This window comes from Gymnogyps californianus, chromosome 3 (genome assembly GCF_018139145.2).
Source record: "Gymnogyps californianus isolate 813 chromosome 3, ASM1813914v2, whole genome shotgun sequence".
In the NCBI taxonomy this organism is placed as follows: domain Eukaryota; kingdom Metazoa; phylum Chordata; class Aves; order Accipitriformes; family Cathartidae; genus Gymnogyps; species Gymnogyps californianus.
The window spans coordinates 16,181,473-16,203,782 of NC_059473.1; the positions used below are offsets into that span (position 1 = coordinate 16,181,473).

Genomic DNA, 22,310 nt, shown 5'->3' on the forward strand with positions numbered 1-22,310 from the left:
AACTCACCTTGCTTCCAGGTTTTGAAGTATAAGCTTAAGTAGCCATCTAAATGCTAAGTGACTCTATTGCAGTTTATATAGTTTCTGTATTCATAGAACTGTGAGCAGGAGAAAAACGGAGCTGCTATTTTTATCATCAGGTAAATTAAATTAATGATAGCATTGATAAAGTTACAGTAGGCAGTAGATAATGGTAAATCATATTTCAAAGTAATTATTTATTATAAAAAATCTATGATTAAGGGCAAAAATTTTATGAACAGATGAGTAAGTTAAGAAAGGAAACACTTTTTTCTTTGCTTTATGATTATTCAGGTGTTCATAGTAGCTTATATAACTCTTAGACTCTTAGAATAACAGAGGTTTTATACATATATAGATAGATAAATAGATATATTTATAGGAACACTACACAGTGTGAGCTTCGTTGAAAACTCAATGCTGTGTGTTATTTCTTTCACATGTATGACTGTTATAAAATGCCATCATATTAACTAAGCTTTGCTAATTTTCTGTGTATTCCTGGAACTTTAGCTAGAGCTGTAGCTTGATTGAGCTATTGTTGAATGGAAGCAGAAGTGAAACTTCTGAGCTGTGTGAGGAACTTCAGGTTTTATCACTCATAATTAAAAAGTTTATGGGAACCAGCAGTACAGCTTTATAAAATAGCAAATGCTTCTGGTGCTCAGCAGGTTTCATGTCTGTGAAAAACACTGTTTCATGGGAACAGTGATTATCTGAGACTAACTTTCACTCCAGCCTCCTCTCTGAGTTAGTTTCTACCCAAATTCAGTCATTTGACAGATACAGGAAAGGCAAGAGCCTCAAACCTATTACTGATGCCTCTTCTTTCTCTTGACATATAGCTGCTTTTCTTGCTGTTCACCCATATGATCATAGACTGCAGCTCTTTTAATCGTCATTGTGCATATTTTTTAAGTTATTCAGAAACCTCTCTTTATCTCTCATCATATTCTTTCATGGTGGTAAAGATTCTGTGGAAATTATTGCCTTGTACTTTTTTTTTTTAATGTTGTTGAACAAAACCACAAAAAATAAAGAGAGAAATGTAAAGAAAGCAATCTTAAAGTTTGCTTTTAAAATTCTAGAAATGGCTTGCACCATCAAAATTATTTATTTATTGGATAAGGGCAAATATTTTTAGGAACTAACACAGGGCAAGAAAATGTGAAATGCTAAACTTTACACATTATTTTGATTATGTGACAGTTTTGTGTCAATCCACATCCTCTCAAATTAGGTTTAACAATCTGTAATACCATTCAAATCAGTAATTCAAATTAACCTACAGTTCATGTTAGCATAAATCAGTTAGAAATTTAGTGAGAAAATATTTGGAACTACAGGTTTTCCTTGTTTTCTTTTCATCATAGGAAAATGATCTTACCTTTTTTGTCTTAGTTTCTTCATTTGTAAAGTGCACCATATATGTGGATGGATTGCTGCTGGGTATTGCTCCCTAAAGATATTTAAACGCCCAACTCATAATCCTAAGCAGGAACTGGTTTTGCACATGGAAAATGTTAAAGACATTGCTGTTATGATGGAAAAGACAATAAAGCAACTACTCTAGTTAAAAGTTGCAAAGACACTCAGCAAAATGTTTGCCTGCAAACATTTGAAACTCCAGTTTTGACCTGATGGGAAGAAGGTAATTGTCCTTTGTACGTTCTGTAAAGGATTGTTGTTTTTATTTTACAGAAGCTGTGTCTCAAGCTAGACGCCAGGAACCTTATTTATTTCCCTCCCACTTTTGTTCTGAAACCATAAGTACGTTGAAAAGAGTGAACTAAAAGCTTTTGCTAAGACTTTTCAGATGTTCGCAAAACAAAATTAACCTTTGACATTTTACGTAGGCTAAAAAATGAAAGATGTTTAATCTTTGTTGTTTAGAGTGCAGATGGTTGAAAAATTGTATTAATAACAAAAGAAGTATTTTACTTTTGCACTTACACTACTTTGTAGTGCTGCCAGTGTGTATACGACAAATAAAACCTAGGGAATTCAAACAGAGTAAGAAACAATACGTAACTTGAAATATTATATAATCCATGACTGAGTACACAGAGTGGTTTAAGAAGAACATGAAATTTAATATACCAGCTCAAGCCATAAAACCCATTGTCTATCAAATTGAACAGCCTAATGTGTCTAAGTTTAACGTTTTAAGAGAAAAAATACTCCCATAAAGCAAGTAGGTTACTGTTAAAAGATGTAGATGGTGGTGAAAAAATTCCCTCATCCTCCCCTCACCTTCAGTGTTGTCCAGTTCATCCCTGAAACACAATACCAGATTTTTTTTCCTTAAATCTGCTTGTAAAAATAATAATAAATTTGTAATAAGGCTGGAATTACTCCAGTTATTCTGCCTGCTCCAATGATTACAGTTTCTCTGGATGAACATTGGTGCAAACATTGTTAGAAAGGAGCTATCAAACTTTTTTCTTTTACTCTGGGGTATATTCCTGGACTTTTTGATGCTCTTTACAATCACAGACATTATATATGAATTGCTAAATAAACTCAAACCTTCAGACATGTAAGTGTATATTAGCTATGACCTTAGCTAATAGGGGAATTGACTTTTATAAGTAGGAAGTTATTCTGCAATGAAGTCACAGATGAATAACATACAACAGCACCATTCCTGTAGATCAGATGATAAGAAAAATATACATAATATACTTAAATGGTATACATCCATATAGCTTTATTCACTGCAGAGGAGCTGACCCAACTAGTATTGGAGCTTCCATGAATGTCATACATAAATGATAAGTGGCCAATAGGGTAGAATGGGATGCGTAATTTGTAGGGAGAATTATAATGACATAGATAAAGAGGGTGTCAGAGGTAAATGTAGTGAACAAAATACTTTTTTAAAAAGTGTAATTTTCAAAGGAAAACTTTGGGGATTTCTTTTTAACCAAATTGTACCAAACTTAATGGTTTTTGAGCTGAGTTAATTTAAAATTTACAATAAAAGAGAAAAGCAAAGAAAACCAGGGTCACTGAGAAGAACAACAGAAGGCTGGCAACTAATGAGCTTGATTCTGCTAAGGGACTAAAAGATTTATTTGTCCTGTTACTTATAGAAGAAACAGCAGGTATCATCCCAGAGACAGATACATTTTTCTGAGGGAAAGAAAAATGTTAAAGACCTTGCTGTTATGCTGGAAAAGACAATAAAGCAATTACTCCAGCTAAAATTTGCAAAGCATTAGGCCCAGGTGAATTTGATTGCTGAGTTCTCAAGGAAGCAACAAGAAAAATAGTTAAAATTTCAAATACACATTTTTGATTCATAAACTCATAAGAACAAAAGATCTTATGAAGGTCATTGACTTAACTGTTTGACATTACACACAGGACAATATGTATCACGTTGTATCAAAGGAAACAAATAATGACAGTTTAAATGACATCTTAAAATTTTTCACCAGTAACAACAGCCAGCTAACTTGCCTCTCTATACAGTCCCAAAGTATAATATCCATTTACAACTGAGAAACTCAAACCTATCATTTTTCTCCTGATAGCTTTTACAATGTAATGCATGTCTTTCAGTACAAGATTTGGCACACCACAAAAGTTATTAAAACTTTAGCAGTAGTCTGGTACTTATTGAAAGTAATATAAAACTTAAAAATCTAAACATCTTAGGTGTGTGATTATTTTCACACATTATTCAGCAAAATGGTAATTTATACATTCATGCAAACCTGCTGCAAAAATTACATTACAGCCTAAGTACCACGAACAGTAGAAAATCTTGTCCTCTAGATATGGAGTTTAGACCTAAATTTGGCAAAGTACGTAAACGTTTGCCTGTAGGTGATGAATTCCTTTTGGATGAACTTATTATTAGAAGCAAAATTCTGTGTTCAAAACCCATGAAGCAATCTATGGCATTTTAGAATTATAGTAAGACACAAATATTGCCAGCACTAAATATACAGAGAAAAACTTTCAATATGAACATCTTCACATGAGAAATAAATAGATTTTGATACTATATATATATATATGAACTCTTGTAGCTGCCATGCATAAAAACAATGTTGCTTTTTGAAGTGCAATCTACGGAAAAACTATGAGGACTTTAATGTAAAGTTTGGATTGTGCAAAAAACAATAGTTCTAGCAACATTTGCTAGTTCTATCACTTGTACTATGAACTTCGGCAAATAATTGGTTTGACTGTTCTTTGAGCTTCCATTTTTCCATGTAAAGCTAGACAACAGTTTTTAGAGGACAGAGTAAAGAACTAAAATATGGACATGAAAGCTAAATGAGTGGTTCAGTCACATCTATAATTTTAATCAAAATACTGTATTTTAGAATATTTATAGAAATCTGGAGACTGAAATTCATACTGTACAACCTACGTATTATTTAGTTATTTTAATGGTTCTGAATCAACCAAAAATTATGGTATAATTACTTTGTAAAAAAATAATTATCCTTACCACATGCAATAAAGCAAGTATTGTCTGAACAGAACTCAGCATACTTTTAAATAGCTAAATAATTTTTTTTCAGATGGTTAAGCTGCCTATGTGACTAACTTTACTAGAGTTATTTCTTGGTATCAATACATGTAGTAAAAACATGGTCTGAACTTTCTGGAATTATGAATCATGGTTCATAGTCTTCCATCAAACACACCTATTGTCAGTTGACCCCAGCCAGCAGTTATACACCCATACAGCCACTCATTCACTTTCCCCCAGCAGGACAAGGGAGAGAGTGGGAAAAGCAAAAGTTAAAAACTCATGCGTCAAGATAAACACAGTTTAATAAGTGAAGAAAAGAGGGAAAAAGCAGGTGATGCAAAGGCAATCACTTACCCCACAAGCAGACTAATGCCCAGCCAGTCTCCAAGCAACGGCTACATTTGAAGACAAAACCTCCCAGTGTTATTGGTGAGCATGGCATTATATGGTATGGAGTATCCTTTTGGCCAATTCAGGTCAGCTGTCCTGACTGTGTCCCTTCCCAGCTTCTTGCGCACTCCCAGCCTACTTGTTGGGTGGCAGAATAAGGACCAGAGAAAGCCTTGGCACTGTTCGAGCACTATTCAGCTGTAGCCAAAGCATTAGTGTGTTATCCACACTGTTTTAGTCACAAATTCAAACCACAGCACCATATGGGATGCTACAAAGAAAGTTAACTCCATCCCAGCCAGACCCAGCACACAACTACAGTCTTTCTTTGGTAGGTCATGTACATGTGTACTTTTGCAGGTATTCAATTCATTGCATAGCCTAAAATATATACTTTGACTGTCACAAACTTAAATCTCTCAATGCACATTAAAATATTTCTGAAATAAATAGCAAAATATACTATCTCTTTATTGTCACTTTGTTCTTAGCTTCCTTATCAGATGCAAGACTATCCTGCATAGGTATTTCATTCAGTATGAAAGTGGTATATTCTTTATATTCAGCTTATTCAGGACCTTGATGTCCATGAAGTACACGAATGAGCATGGTGTGATGAACTGTAGCTTGATACTTAACAGAATACTGGCCAGAAGCAATCTTACCTCTATCAGAGGTTTCCTTTAAGAAAGTGTGTAAGACTGTATGATGTTTTGGAAGACTGCAAGAGGGGGAACATAGTGCCAAATTTTAAAATTGCAATAAAAAAGAGCCAAGTCTAGCTTGCCAGCTTAACTTTAGTTCCTGGAAGACTTTGGAACAAATATTCAAGCAAATGATTTGTTTGGAGTTGCAAAGTAAGGAAGAGATGAGTAACAGTAGACATGTATTTGTCAGCAACAAATTACATTAAAGCAATTCTTCAGCAATTGTTAGAGATTGTTAAGAAGCTGCAGATGTCATGTATTCTTAAACAAATCTTTAGGCACTGTCTAACATGACATTCTCTTAAGCAAGCTTGGGCTAGATTAAGTTTCTGAATTACTAGTAAGTTGCATGCAAAGTTGGTTGGATAACTGTGCGAGTTGTCAGTAATTCTCTGTTAAAGTGAAAGGACAAACCAACCACAGGCATCACTCCTGGAATCAATTCTTTGCTACTTTTCTTTAATCAGCCTGGATGGTAGAGCATAGACCAAGTTTATTAAATCTGTGATAATGCAGAGCTGGGACAGAGAAACAGTATTCTCAAGAACAAGCTTTGAATTCAAAATCAGCTTCACAAATTAGAGAAAAGGACCAAAAGATATGCTAAAACTCTGTGGAAACAAGCGGAAGGTGCTAGGCGTAGGAGGGAATTATGGACAGCAAAAATATGCTGTAGAAAAAAAGTGGTGAAATACTGTTTCTTTGGAAAAGAATCTGTGAGTCTGCATGTATCACATTCTGAACAGGGGTCAGCAAAGCCATGAGGTTGTAAAAAAATCTAAGAACATTTTATCTCTTGTAAATGGAAATAAAGCTTGTAAGACACGGCAAAGTAATTATCCAATTCTGCTCAGTGCTGTACTCCAGGCTGGAATTTTGCATCCAGTTTTGAGCACTGTATTTCACCAACAAAGTAGACCTATGAAATAAAAGACGAAGGACTTGGGGTTATGTACCTTACAGGAGAAATGACTAAGGAAGGACCTGATGGCAAAGATCAAGTTCATAAAGCGGTGGTATAAAAAGGAAAGAAAGAATCTGTTCTTCTTTTGTCCATGGTAGATAGGATAAGAAATAATGGGATTAAATTGCAGGAATTAAGAATGAGTTTAAACATTAGGAAGAACTTTCTAGTTATAAGAATAGTGAAACACTGAAATAGAGGTAATGGGAGTGGGGGATGGGAAGACATTAGATAAATATTATCAGGATTGACATAGACGTAGTTTATCCTACACTAAGGCAGAAAAACATGCTGTATGGTTCTGGTTTTTATAATGATTAATTACATTGATACATCCTTGGAACAGAGTAAAATATCCTGCCTAACAGCTGGTGGCCACAGAATTACATCTTCAAATACAGTAAATGCCAAAGACAAAATGTGCTAGTAGCTGTAATAATTCGGTATCTGATTCTTTGACTTTTAATATAAAATATTTTTGCCTTCAGGTTAGAAATAAAGATTTTTTTTTTTTTTCTCTTCCTTACTCCCAGTAGTCAGATTGTGGGAAAATTCTGCTGGTTTCTATTTTTACAAACCACAGGGGCTGAGGGCTTCAGCAGGAGTTTGTTACTGGAAGGAAGGAAGGGACAAGTCAAAGGACAGTGGCGGTAGAAAAAGTGGAGCTGTGGCGCTGCTTTTCTGTAGTGATTAGAAAATAGGAAAAGAATCCAACAACACAAACCGTATTTCAGTTTGCTTGGTTTGGACCTTACAGTCATAAGTAGCCCAAGAAATGACAGAATGAAGTCTGAAACAGCATCAAACTTTGGTGAAACTTTGTTGCTTCTCCTGTCTCTGCTTTTTAGATCCTATAGTGAGATAAAGAAGTAGATGAGGAAGTCTAAGCGAATTGTTTGTATTTACCTCTTTCCTGAAGTGGCTTGATGTTTTGGCACGTAATGTTATTGCAATGAATAATATATGGTGCTTTTGTTGTTCTGGTTGCTTTTTGAAGACCCTGTAGTTTGGACCTACCTGAACTGAATATTTCACTTCCTTATTTCTCTCCTGAGAAAGTTTTTCTGCATATATAACAACATTTCTTCTCTATTACGCTTGATAAGAAGAGATTTTTTAACTTTCCTCTTGGTGGAAAAAAAGTAAGTCTTCTTTATTTTCTTCTGTTTACCATTTTGTCCTTCATATTAAATCTACAATTCTTTCTACAGGAGACATAAAGCCAAAGGGGAAAAGCGAACGTCTACAATAAATTAAATTGACATTTGGGAGGCATTTCCTAAAAATAAGTACATATATCTGGGGTGCAGAAGATTCTGATCTTTTTCTTGCCCACTTATTGATAGTAGCAGAGTTGCTTTTTGTTGTGATAAAAATTGCAAAAATAGTAGTCTCAATAGTTCTATTGCTAAAAAAGTAGTCTAACCTGAGGAACATCCAGGATTCTTAGAATAAGCAAGCATTTAAGACAATAAATGACTTCCATGGGCACTTTCCCTCCTTAGTTTCCTAGCTGAATAAAATAAGGAGTTCACAAATTGTCATCACATTCAGCACTGCATATTTCTTCCTACTTAACAAAATAGAATTTTAGCATTAAATACACCATCTAAAAGATCACAACAATTTTCACAGACATTATGGTCTAGAGAAGCAGCACTACACAGAATTTAAACAATTCTCCTGTTCCAATAAAATACTATATGGCTCATATGATTCCTACCTGATCTTTCATAAAAGTTTAAGTCTGGACATCACCTACCTGTAGACAAAATATTGTATGCCTAAGCCTAGCCAAATCTTCTACCTTGGTTTTCATTCTTCATTTTTCCTGAATTAAATTAAAATCCCCCTATTGTGTTTTCTTCAGCTCAGCTATGAGTGGAATAAGTCCTAGATGCACACATTCACTTGAACTGAATGACCCTCACATCAATCTTAAGCACCACTTGTGCTTGCATGGAAACATTTACTACCAAATTTTCTGTCTGCTTCATGGAGGCATTTGTATGTATAAGCTGCTGAGGTCCTTCCATGAAAGACACTATAGAATCACGAAGAGGTTGTATTGCTTAGCAAAGTGTGGATACTTCATCAGTGAACTAAAAAGATTTCTACCTGCCAAGATATAAACTCAGTGCTCAGAGCCTGAGTTTACAGAATCAGCTGAAAAGGGACAGTAATTTTCAGTGATCAAGCTTCAAAAACTAAAAAAAAAAAGTGAGTATAAGCAGACTGAGCAAAAATTAACCCTAGGAAGAATCAATTTAAGAGATTTTTCCCCCCAAAAAAGTAGTAGGTTCACCTGTAAAAGTATAGATTTACAACAAGATTAAATGCTTTGTTTTAACACTCTGCATTATTTACTAACTATAATTATTCTGTGAACTCCACATTGAAGTCATGGTATATCTGTAGCTGCCTGTAGAGATCAAGACCCATTTTTGCTCTTGATATTCATTTACTAATAGTCTTGTGAACTGTCATTTCCATCTTTTTCATGATATCATAGCTATGTGATTATTTTTTGTGAGGAGTGGTGCTCATGTCTTAAGGAATGAAAATGCTTTCTCAGAATCTGATTTTTCAAGGTACTGTGTAACTCCTGCATGTTTTTTTGAGGGCTGTACGGGGTTTTTTTTCATACATATGAAGTATGAGTGTTCTAGAGTTCCAGAGTCTACTGAAGTATATTTTGTATCCCTGTAAAGGAATGTAGCAGCCCTCAAAATCTCTTCAATCCTTTCTATAGCACAATGAATGTAATTGCGTATTATATGTAAGTTCATATTCACATTGTCTCTTCTAGAGAGGGTCCTGATCAGCAAGGTAACGTGTCCTGTTTTACCATACAGTTCATCCATTTTGGTTGTTCAGTTTCTTGACAAATATTTTTCCTCCCCTTCAAATCGCTATTAAATTAGCCTTGTAATGTTTTGTTCACAAACCAACATATAACAATGACAGGATTTGTTGATACTGCACTGGAAATCAAATTTGGGCATATGGGTTTGCTAATTTCTTAGTGAAAAGACGTGTACTTGCCTAAGCTACTGATCTTATATCAGTCTTGATTTGCATGAAGAACATCTCTCTAAGTCATTGGGAGATGCTGGTAAAGACTGAGGTCAACAATACACACTTACTACTGTGCTTTCCATGGCAGAGCGGGCTGCCAGAAAATATGCTGCCTTGGAATTATTTTGTTTGAGGTATTATTGTTGGTAAGGCTCTCTATAAGTTAATACAGCGTTTTCCAAACCAGCCAAGTGCTTTCTGAACAATTGCATATGAGGTACTACTTCACACTGATGAATGGGTGTAATTTTTATCCCTGGATATCAAGCTCAACTAGTCTAACCCTGACTGGTAAACCGACCTCCAGCTTTCTCTTATAGCTATCAATAATTCTCCATGCATTGCGCTAGAAGCACAAAGAACAAAGACTTCAAATGGTATAGATAATCACAATTGTGTTCATAGTTTGCACTGAATATATTTAGACTGTTCTTTGAAGGGGAAAAAAGGCAATTATCCAGTTTTTTCTACCTGAGCCTGAAATTACAACTCATTTTTTAATAGAAGATCTTAAAAAAAAACCAAAAAACAACTCACCTTGGTATAGCTTCTTTCACATGACCATGAGATACACTCAAAGAGATATACAGGAACATATCTGAAACAACAGTACTGTTTCCTTTAAATGGCCCCAGTAAATATATTTGTTAAAGAAAAATCAATACAGAAAGAAAAATGAATCACTGCTCCTGGGGAAAAAAAAAAGTGTCTCAGATGCTTTATAATTGTTCAGAAAACATTTGTGGGAGAAGTGACTCCTGGAAAACCTCCCAAGGTCAGTGAGATCCATGGCATTGTGCTGAGTAAGTTACACTAATTCTTATGCATTCAGTTTTCCCAAAAGAAATTGCTATTCTTTTTCTTCTTCTTTTCCTCTTCTTTTTTTTTAATTCTTCTTTTCCCATTGTTGTTGTTGTTGTTGTTTTTCTTCTTCTTCTTCTTCTCCTTCTTCTCCTTCTTCTTCTTCTTCTTCTTTCATTTGCGTATAGTCCTTATATTTGCTAAGAAAACTACCAAATTCCAGGAGGGAATATCCAATTTACATAAGTGAGTGGGATCACTTTTATATGTAAATGATACCAAAATGTGTGTCACTTGCACAAAGATGACTAAGCTCTCTGTGCAAACTTCAGCCTTTAGGGCCCAGTCCTGTAATCCACTTGCAAAATTCCTATTGACCTGAAATTTCCAGTGGGACTTTTATCTCATTTCAGAGAAGCATAGCTGCTTTTAGTGCTACATGGTGAACTTCAGTTTTCCTTTGTACCCGCCACTGTTTTCTTCCAGCATGTGTAAACCCTGTTCTTCAGTTTCTGGAGAAGCTGGGACTTAGAAGGCATGTGTTGTTTCTACCCAAATTAAATCTGTACTCTACTCTTCACTGGATTTGGCTTATGTTCTTTAATGTTTGTGACTATAGCTATTTTTCACAATATTTTAACAAATGAGAAAAAAAATAGCGAACACTTGAATGAGATCTTTTTTCTAAATGCCTTTCTCCTCTTTTTATGCTCCAAAGTGTATGTAATTGAATGATGCAATTCTAAGAGAAGAATTCTAATTTAAAATGTGTTTATGAGAGTTTCAGCCAGAGACTTGAACTTGAGCTATAAGGGACTTACACCAGTCTGCATATATTTGAAGTAGCTCTCTTGTCTCAGTGGAGATTTACATAACCATATCTTCCATCAGAATCTGCAGTTTCCCATTGCATACTCACTCAAATCAATTTAGATGAAAAATTTACTTGACCTGTTTTAATAACTTTACTATCACAAATCATATCTAAATATGTGGGTATGTAGACATTCACAAATAAAACATATGAAGATGATTTCCCTGTGATAGTATCAACATTTTCTGTGTTGCTTTTATTTCATCTTATAAAATACTGGTTTGGACAAACAGCCTTGACCTAATGTATAAAATGCAGCTTGGTGAAGCAACAACTATACACCAGAGATGGCACTAAGCTCATTTTAACTACAACATAAACCCAGATCTTGAAAGCATTATGGTAACTTCCATTACACTAAAAGCTATTGATTGGAAATGCTTCCCTGGCAGAAAGAGAGGACTCATGAACTCATTGTGTTCCAATGATTCAGCATGAGATCTCAATGGGAGTTGCAGATGCCATGTAGCAGCACAGCAGATAAACGATGAAAATCAAGGAGCAGTCCAGGTCTTATCCAAGCTGCATAAATTAATGAAAAGATTTCTGTCCATCTGAATGGGTTCTCAAGAAGATCCCATTGTATGTCATAAGAACTATTCCTGCCCAGTTTTTCTATTCCACTTATTTTTTACTAGAACAGTACTTGTTTTGATTACTTAAATTTTACAATTCTCATCAGACTACTTGTTACTGAAGACAGAAAAAGCAGGTAATGTAGGACATTACATAAAGGACATGTCCTTTTTATGTAACTTGATTGTAGTATTTGTTAGGATACATCTTTTACATGTCTTTTAAATACATGCAGATATCATTGATACAAGACGTAAGAGAGTAATAACAGCAAAGTCGTTTAAAGGTTATGCCAATGCCCTAACCAGAAGGTGGTGTATTTTAAAAATTTGGCCCACTACAGAAAACAGTGATAACTTACCAATAATGCAGACAGGATAAAAAATGATAGTTGTCAATATTGAATGTTAAGAGGTACATTCAAAGAGATAAAAGAAAAACACTTGAGACCTTGATATTCTAAACTGCTTTTGGAGAAAAATGGCTTTTTGGGGAGGGAGAGTTGGTTTGTTTTAATGGAAGTAAAATGAGGTGGCTGTTCTACATGCATTACAAGCATGTTTGGGGAAATGTGTTTTGAATTTTTTTCTTTTTCTAAGAAGCAAATGATTTACGAGCATTAGATGTTCATAACAGATACTTTTGGAGTAAATATACATTTCTCAAAGCAAGAAGGCATTTGCTATAAGCTGTAAAAAGCAGAACAAAAAAATGTATCAAGCACTTTTTAACTTGCTATATAAAGAGGCTTTGCAAATGAAAACAATTTGAGTTATGCTGTTAGTGGCTTTTGTACAGTTCTTATAATTTTGTTTTGAAACAAACTATAATTATAGAACAGCAGTTCCTTGAAATATTGTCTTTAAACAAAAGAACATATAACACATTCAAAATCCTATTAATTGATATTGCTTTTTCAAGTTCATAAGCATTTTCATATGCATTAGTCTTTGTTTTGTTGAATTGTAAGGAGACTTTTCCTGAAGTTCAGTGTTATCTATTTCTGTCCCTTGGCATGATATGTCATTTTGGAGGAGTTTTGTGTTAGTAAAGTAAATTTTTTTTCCTATGTTCAGTGTGAAGATTGCTTCTGTTTTGCTTTCTGAATATATTAATAATTGGACCATAGCATATCATTTATTGTTCACTATGTTGGCTGTATTCATTACAGTTATACACATTTTACATTGCATAAGGTATTATTACATGAATGAATGTGCATATGCTTACATAATCTATGTATTCAGTATATACTCATAACAATTCCACCTCGTTCAAATATGAGTTTCTCTCCTAGTAGATGGTTAGTTGCTCAGGTTATTTCTTTATTCTGAAAATGTAATTGAAAAAAAATATGCAAGAAATGTTTGTGGTTTGTTTGGGAGTTTTGTTAACTTGATGAAGTACATGGGTGATATGATACATGATCCTTGCTTTCATGAATATAATTCTGTGAATTGCCTAATGGTGTAAATACTCTGCCAGGGAGAAATTTTAATTATGGTTTAGATGTAGGAGTTTTTCCACTTTGGGAACCTCAGAATCATTCCTCCTCTTCATGAATAAAAACTAGGAAGCACGTGATTTGTGTGCTCATTTCAATAATGGGCCAACAATCAAACAAGATTTCTGTTATTCACTAGGATTTACCTTACAGAGAAGGATTTCCTCTGTAGGACAGTTTGCTTAGCCCACTTATTATTAAAATTTTGTTTTAATAATATAAGAAATACCATTTTATATCATGCTTAAGATGTAACCTCAAAAGAATGCCATCTAAGAAATATATTCAGAACACATTTTAATGGATATATTTTTTCATATTACTCAACCAATAATATTTATGTCTCCTCAGATGTTTTCTTCTATAGCTCTACATTTAGATGTTCTCATTAATTTCCCTCTAAACTTCTATTTGACTCAGTCCCATGAAAGGTCATTACAATATTCCCTATTGTCCCCTCAATATGTACTACAGGGCAATATACCACAGAGACAACTTTTCGTGAGGAATTATTATAATTGGTTCTGATGATAAAGTTTTAGCCCAGAAATAGTTCTTCACTAAAGAATCCTGTGTTGATTTTTCTTGATGCCAACATCTTTGTCATTCTAACCAATTTGCCACCTATAGAAGAGCTGACAATAGAAGAGATTCTTTACCACTTTTTCATCAGCAACATGCTACCGTGCTGATGTATTATGATGGATGAATTACATCACAGCATAACTATACAAAAAATAATCTCCACATGGCCTATACTGAAGGTAATGTAAGTTTAGAAAAAAAAATTAAAATTATTAAAGATTAGCATCAGAATATATATCCAAGTGATTTCTTTCAGAAAGGAACAAAGGTAGTAAGGAAGACTTCAAGAACTGTCAAAGATGACATTATAGCAGGTGTCTGCTATAGTCCCCCTGACCAGGAAGAACAAGTGGATGAGGCCTTCTACAGACAGATAGGAGAAACTTCACATTCGCAGGCCCTGGTCCTCATGGGGGACTTGAACTACCCTGATGTCTGCTGGAGGGACAACATAGCAGGATATAAGCAATCCAGGAGGCTCCTGGAGTACATTGATGATAACTTCCTCCTCCAAATGACAGCAGAGCCAATGAGGAGAGGTAGTCTGCTGGACCTCATACACCAACAAGGAGAGGCTCATTGGGGATGTGAAGATCAAGGCAGCCTTGGCTGCAGTGACCATGGTGGAGTTCAGGATCCTGAGGGCACAGAGGGTGAGAAGCAAGCTCAAAACACTTGCCATCAGGAGAGCTGACTTTGGCCTCTTCAAAGATCTGCTCAGAAAAGTCCCATGGGATAAGGCCCTGGAGAGAAGAGGGTCCAAGAAAGCCGGTTAATATTTATGGATCACCTCCTCCAAGCACAAGAGAGTTCCATCCCAACAAATAGGAAGTCAGGCAAAAATGCCAGGAGGCCTGTGTGGATGAACAAAGAGCTGCTAGTCAAACCCAAACACAAAAAGGAAGCATACAAAGGGTGGAAGCAAGGACAGGTAGCCTGAGAGGAATACAGAAACATTGTCCAAGCATCCAGGAATGAAATTAGGAAAGCCAAAGCCCAAATGGAATTTAATCTGTCCAGGGATGTCAAAGACAACAAGAAGGGCTACTATAAGTACATTACTGACAAAAGAAAGACCAGGGAAAATGTGGACCCATTGTCAACAAGACTGGGGACCTTGTGACACGGGACATGGAAAAGGCTGAGGTACTGAACGCCTTCTTTGCCTCAGCCTTTACTAGCAAGACCAACCTTCAGGAATCCCAGGTCCCAGAGACAAAGGGGAAAGGCTGGAGCAAGGAAGATGTACCCTTGGTGGAAGAGGATCAGGTCAGGGAATACTTAAGCAAACTGGGCATACATAAGTCCATGGGGCCTGATGGGATGCATCCATAAATGCTGAGGGAGCTGTCGGATGTCATTGCGAGGCCACTCTTGATAATCCTTGATCAATCATGGCAGCTGGGAGAAGTACCCGTCAACTGGAAAAATGCAAATGTCACCCCCATCTTCAAGTAGGGCAAGAAGGAGGGCCAGGGAACTACAGGCCGATCAGACTCACCGTGTTCCCTGGGAACAAGATGGAGCAGCTGATCCTGGAAACCATTTCCAGGCATGTTAGGGATGAGAAAATCATCAGGAGTAGTCAGCATGGCTTCACCAAGGGTAAGTCATGCTTGACCAACTTCATAAACTTCTATGATGAATCGGCTGACCCGGTAGATGAGAGCAGAGCACTGAATGTTGTCTACCTGGACTTCAGTAAGGCCTTTGACACTGTCTCCCATAAGATCCTCATAGAGAAGCTGCTGATGTACGGGCTGGATGAGCAGACAGTGAGGTGGCTTGAAAACTGTCTGAATGGCCAGGCCCAGAGGGTGATGATCAGTGGCACAGAGTCTACTTGGAGGCCAGTGACTAGCTGCGTACCCCAGGGGTCAGTACTGGGTCTGATCCTGTTTAACGTCTTCATTAATGATCTAGATGATGGGGCAGAGTGTACCCTCAGTAAGGAGAAGAACCCTCAAGCTGGGAGGAGTGGCTGATACAACAGAAGGTCATGCTGCCATCCAGAGGGACTTTGGCAGGCTGGAGAAATGGGGTGACAGGAACCTTATGAAGTTCAACAAGAAGTGCAAAGTCCTGCACCTGGAGAGGAACAACCCCATGCACCCATATATGCTGGGGGACAACCAGCTGGAAAGCAGGTTTGCAGAAAAGGACCTAAGGGTCCTGAGGGACACCAAGTTGACCATGAGCCAACAGTATGCCCACCAAGTTGACCATGAGCCAATAATATGCCCTTGGGGCAAAGGAGTCTAATGGTATCCTGGGCTGCCTTAGGCAAAGCATTGCTAGCAGGTCCAGGGAGGTGATACTTCCCCTCTACTCAGCACTGGTGAGGCCACACCTGGAAAACTGTGTCCAGTTCTGGGCTCCTCAGTGCAAGAGAAACATGGACATACTGGGGAGAGTCCAACCAAGGGCCACAAAGACGATGAAAGGACTGGAGCATCTCTCCTATGAGAGTCCCAGCTGAGGGACCTGGGACTGTTTAACCTGGAAAAGAGAAGGCTCAGGGTGGGTCATGTTAAGGTATATAAAAACCTGAAGGGAGGGTGCATAGAGGATGGAGCCAGGCTCTTTTCAGTGGTACCCAGTCACAGGACCAGAGGCAATGGGCACAAACTGAAACACAGGAGGTGCTGTCTGAACATCAGGAAACACTTTTTTGCTGTAAGGGTGACCGAGCACTGGCACAGCTTGCCCAGAGAGGTTGTGGAGTCTCCAACATTGGAGATACTCAAAAGCCATCTCGACATGGTCCTGGGCAATCAGCTCTAGGTGGCCCTGCTTGAGCCGGGAACTTGGACCAGATGACCTCCAGAGGTCTTTTCTGCCCCAATCATTCTGTGATTCTGTGATATTGATTAAACTGTTAGGAAGAGAAGAACTAGCTCTAACTTGGTTTGGGTTCACTTTGTAGACGTCCCCAAAATGTGACTGTCTTGAAACATCTACTACCACTAGAAATTTTAATTGTGCGGTTCTGAGATAGGAACAGTCATAGATGAAAAATTAATGTAGCTAGCCATAATATACATACAACCAGGGTTTTGCAAAAGCACATCAGGTACAGTATCTCCTTGTCAGGAGCCACCTTTTTCACCCATTCTAAACTAATGCCTGCAAGTTTTTTACATCACTTAGTAGCTTTATAGAAGTTACAATATATATTTTTATGCTAATAAAATAACTGTTTAACCAGTTTGTATCAAAGATATTAATGAAAATCAAGAATTGTTCTAAAGCATCTGTTTCCTGAAATGTGTGCAAGTACTCTGTACACATGGGAGCTCAATCCAGGCATTCATGCAACAAAAAAAAAATATTGTTGCTCAGTTCCTGTAAAATCTATGGAGGAAATAAAAAATATATAAATTCTTACTTTAGCTAAGGATGACCACTTTTAAGTGAAGAAATGTTGATTTTTTTAATTGAAAAATTTCTTGTAATTAGTTTCATTGTCATTATCTATAACTACTAATTAATCAGAATAACATTCAGCATTAGCATTGAAATGATTGTAGACTAGCAAAGGAGAAAATTAAGTTCAGTTCTTTAAAAAAAAAAGATATCTATTTTGTTCACTTGCAGTCACAGATAGCTGTGATTAAATTTTAATTTGGTGTCAAATTAAACACTCAGTTACAGCATGCTGACTTCCAGAGTACAGCTCTACTCACTTCAAAGGAATTTCCCATTTAAATGAGCAGAAAGTTTGTTCTGTACCATTCTAAAGGCAGGTTCAGTTCAGTTCACACCCACCAAATGAATCTCAGCAGTAGCCAAAAAAATTTTATGGTGACTAGCTAAAGAACTGTACAACAAAGTGATTTTCAATATTGTTACACTATTTTTAATTGTGTACAGTGCATCTTCTACATTTTTAGCTGCTAAGTCTCAAGAACACTTCATACCAAATTGTCTTCAGCCGCCTGTGTTGAAGTCATAGCATCACTGATAGCACACAAACATTTCTCACTTTCATATAAAGAGAGCATGTGAATACAAAAATATGGCTAGCTTTGCATGCAGTCCTATTAATTTTGGTGTTGTACTAGTCTGGCAAGGCACAAATATCCAGCTACAGCGTCAGGGCCTGAGTGAATATCTCAGATGGGCAGTCATATGTCATCACCTTTTAGTAAGTCTTATAAAGGAGAAATTTTATATTTATACAGTAGAGATTGTGAAAGTGTAGATAGCTGCCAGTTCACTGTACAATACAAAACCAGTAGAAAAGTTTCAGGGAGCATTGTCTAAAAACAATATCCTTCCATGGACAAAAAACGTGACCTCTCTTCCTTTGAGTCTCCTGCTCATGTTATCCACTGGATCATCACCTCTGTAAAGCTGCCATCCAGTTGGAAAATTACTTCTGCCGTTCAGCCACTGCACAGCATTTTTACTCACTGTCAGCTTAGTTAATCCTATTGTATTAATGGGTCTAACACACCAGTTTTGCTGAAACGATGATTGGACTGGGATTTGATTTCTTCTGATAGTAACTGGGGCCTGATTTTGCAGCCTCTTGTATAGACACAATTGACTACACAAAGCACAGCGCAACAAGGAATCAGATTTATTGGGCTAGTTTCTACTCTCGTACACCAAAAAAAGCACAAATAATTCTGAAAAATCTTTATTCCTCATTTCACAACTGTTTTTTAAAGAAGTTGTTGAAATAAGTTATTTTATGAATTTTTCAAATTATTTTCAAAACAGATATTCTTAAAATAAAAATACCTGTCACCCTGCATCACTTATATATAACATAATCTGTTCTTGCCATTACTCTCTGCCAGCCAGAATAGTTAGTTCTGTATGAAAGGTTTTGATAGGAATATCCTGAAAATATATTTTCATGCCATGTACCCAGCAGGGCTAAATTGGAGAAAAACCAAAGGAATAATAATAGTGCTAGGAAGAAAAGAGGAGTTATGGTCAGATGTACAGGCCATGTAAAGCAGACCATATACAGTCAGTCCTTAATTCTAGTTAGTCTGTCCATTCTCCGTGATGGGAAATAAGACCTCTAGTGATTACAAGGAAGAGGTCTAAAAGCACAAATCAAAGTAAAGTGCATAAATCTCAGAGATTTTCAATGGAAATGGAATATTTCCAATCCAGAGAAATAGTCCCAGAGGCTAAGTGGAAAAAGAGCAGCAGTTCTTAAAGAATATCTGGTTACTGAGTGAAATACATAGATTTACATTGTGTTTCATTTTCTGCTTATACATGGAAATCAAAACACTGGGGAGGAAGAGTGGTTCTTTGACTCGCCTTCACTTATGCAAATGACTTATCCTTTTATTATCTCTATTATTAATATTATTAAATTCAATTATTAAAAAACCTTTGATTCCACCTTTGATTCCTGGTTGTGGTCACTGCAGCCATGACACAGATGCAAGAACACTTGTCCCAGTGACTGATGCAAATTTCTTTAAAGCATTGACATATTGCAAGCAGGTCTGAAGTTAGTACATCTGAGACTAGCCAGACCCATTTTGGAGAAAAAGAATTAAATTTAATGAGGTAGCAAAATAAGGCCAAAGTCAAATTTCTTGGGATTGTAATATAATTAAAAAGCAGTCATTTTTATATCTACATCATGATCTCTCCCCTGAGTCAGTCCAAGTTTATTTAGAAGTATGGTAAAAATTACTAAAAGAAGAGGACAAGTAACTTTCCAAAAATGTCAGTTCTAGGAAGTAGTTGAGAAAAAGGAGATATAAATATCAAAGACGTGCTTATGTGTTAACTACTGTGGCTCCGAAGAAGCACAAGTCTATTCAGATGTGCAATATCTAAAAACATGTAACAATAAAATAATTATAGATTAATAGCATTAAACTAAAGCAGTGTAAGAATGATTTCACATTTGATACACTTGTGATGATAAACGATAGAAAAGTGATAAAGCTGCATAGGAATCAAACAGTGCAAAAAATTGTTGCCTCGGAGTATTGATTTAATTATGTCCTGCTTTTGATTCTGTTGTCATCTGCAGACAACTGGAGAGGATATTAGAAAATATCACAGGATGTAGAAGTGAATTGGGGGTGGGGGTATTTTCCCATTGGGAACAATAGTAATGATTTGTCTGAATGAATTTTTTTCATCCATTATATTTGAATTCTTCATGGGAAACATTTCTCACTGAGCTTTTTGTGCAAATGATGCAGAGATTGGTTCTGAGAAAACAATTTATTTGAACATTTTTGTGTTTAACAGGGTGTCAAAGTATTTGCTGCTGTTTATGCTTGGTTTCTGTTCTCATTTGACTAGAGAAAATTCATAGATTCATACAAGTTATGGCCAGAATCTACTGCTATGAAAATACTAACCTGACAAAGGCAGAATTTCTTCCAGTGATTCCTACAATGCAGCCCAAGAGCAATGATTGATATACATTTTCTGTTAGACAAAGGCTCTGTCTTAAGACTTCAGGGAAGAATTTCCCAGTATTCCCAATGCTTATTTTATCTTTATTGAGTATTTTCATCTTATTTTCAGTTTGAACTTTTCTGACTCTCGATCCCAGCATTTGTCTGGTTGAAAGGACTTCCAGGTATCAAGAACCTTTATCCCAACATCGATAGTTACATACTGGGTTCAAGACACCTCTTAATCTCATCTTTGATATATTCAATAGATTGAGTATCTTAAGGCTTTCATTGTAAAACATGGTTGCTGAGTCTTCTTAGGTTTTTAATGCCATGAATGACTGTGGGAAAAGTTTTTTTTCTGAAACCTCTTTCATTTTTTACTTCCTTTTAAACATATGAGCACTGGAACTAAACACAGTAATGGTTTTAGTTATGCCACAAAAAATAATGCTATTTTCTATTTCTGTCCGTTATTTCTTTGCCTGTGCATTCAAGACTTGCACTGCCCCCCTTAGTTGCTGCTTCACACTAGGAGCTCATCTACAGTAGCTTAACTAAAATGATCTTGTCATTATTTCATTCTCAATGCACTTGGGATACATAGCACTGTCTAGAAAAGGTGGCCTCACCTAGAGTAAATTCATGGATGTTAGTAGAATTTACAGAGGTGTACTAAATTTGGGCTGATGGCTTTGTCTTGTAAAAAACTGGCAGAAACATCTAATTGTGCCCTAATGATCCTCCTTTGGCAGAAAGCCTCGTCCTCATTTTTGGTCAAGACAGGTCATCTGTGCTCCTGACGGTATCACAGCTTTCTCCTGAGTCTTGTACAGGGCATTCCAGAAAAGAAGGGATCTTCACAGAGATGTAGATAGAAAATGGAGCTAGAGCAGAACCAAACTCCTGTTATTCTGAAATTTCTCCCTTCCACCAAAAAAATTCAATATAGTCCCTGTTATATTATATTTCTACCCACTGCCCTGGAAAGTCCTCTGAATGGGTCCACCCAAAGCTGTGTGGAGTCTGGGAGAAGCTGTACATTGACTTCAGACCTAATGGGGCCATGTGGAAATGTAGGAACTCCTGGACTCTCTTCCCTAGATTCTGGTGGATTTGCAGATTTTGCAGATGAATCCCAAATTTTATTCCATGAAGCCCAGCTGTAGGAAATGCTGCTCCCCTATTTACTCAATATTCAAGCAGAAGGCTGCAACAGAATCAGAGTTCTGTACTAGATATCTTTATAATATATTTCTAATTATTCATAATTACAGTCAATAATTACAATCAATATTTACAGTGGTTTTCAAAAGCACATTTCAAAAAAATGCAAATAATCCTAATGGAATTTGTCAGGTACACAGCACTTGAGAAGACCAATGCTAATAGCCACAGATTTTCAATGTATTGCTTTAGTTCATCATTATTGAGACTATGACTGTTCATGCTTTATAACATACTTTATAACACACTTCATGTTTTCATATCCTTGCCAAATATTTTCTTTTGAACCATGTGTTAAATAAAACAATTTCTCTAACAAGTTGAGAAACTGATGGGACAGGCTAAGTTACACTATCCAAGAGATGCTGGGTGCAGTCCCATAGAAAAAGCTGCCTCTCAAAATGACATTTTCCAGTACAGTATTTTTAAGTAGATAAATTTATAGAGAAGTATACCTATGCATTATTCTTTGGGAAAACAAACTTAAAATATCATATCTTAAATTTCTAGCCATCATTTTTATTGCAAGACACCTGCATAAAAATAAGCTTTATTTCAGGCTACTTCCCCACTACTTGTACTACTGAATACCTTATGAAATTTCATAAACTATGTCTGTGGTACATTATACCACATGCCAAATGTGATTTTGAACTGTAATTTTGATGAGGGAAAAAAACCCTATAAAAAAGCCAC

The 22,310-nt window shown here is 36.3% G+C and overlaps 1 protein-coding gene across 23 annotated transcripts in view; it reads left to right on the forward strand.

Annotated features, from left to right (window-relative positions):
* NRXN1 (neurexin 1) overlaps positions 1–22,310 on the forward strand; it is a 729,374-nt gene that overhangs the window by 51,879 nt on the left and 655,185 nt on the right. The window contains exon 4 of one of the 23 annotated variants that reach the window (XM_050893184.1): positions 4,763–4,784. The exons of the other annotated variants lie outside the window; for them this stretch is intronic. Coding sequence (XP_050749141.1) covers positions 4,763–4,784 — 22 coding nt within the window. The remainder of the gene's footprint in view (positions 1–4,762; positions 4,785–22,310) is intronic. 23 annotated transcript variants of the gene reach the window in all.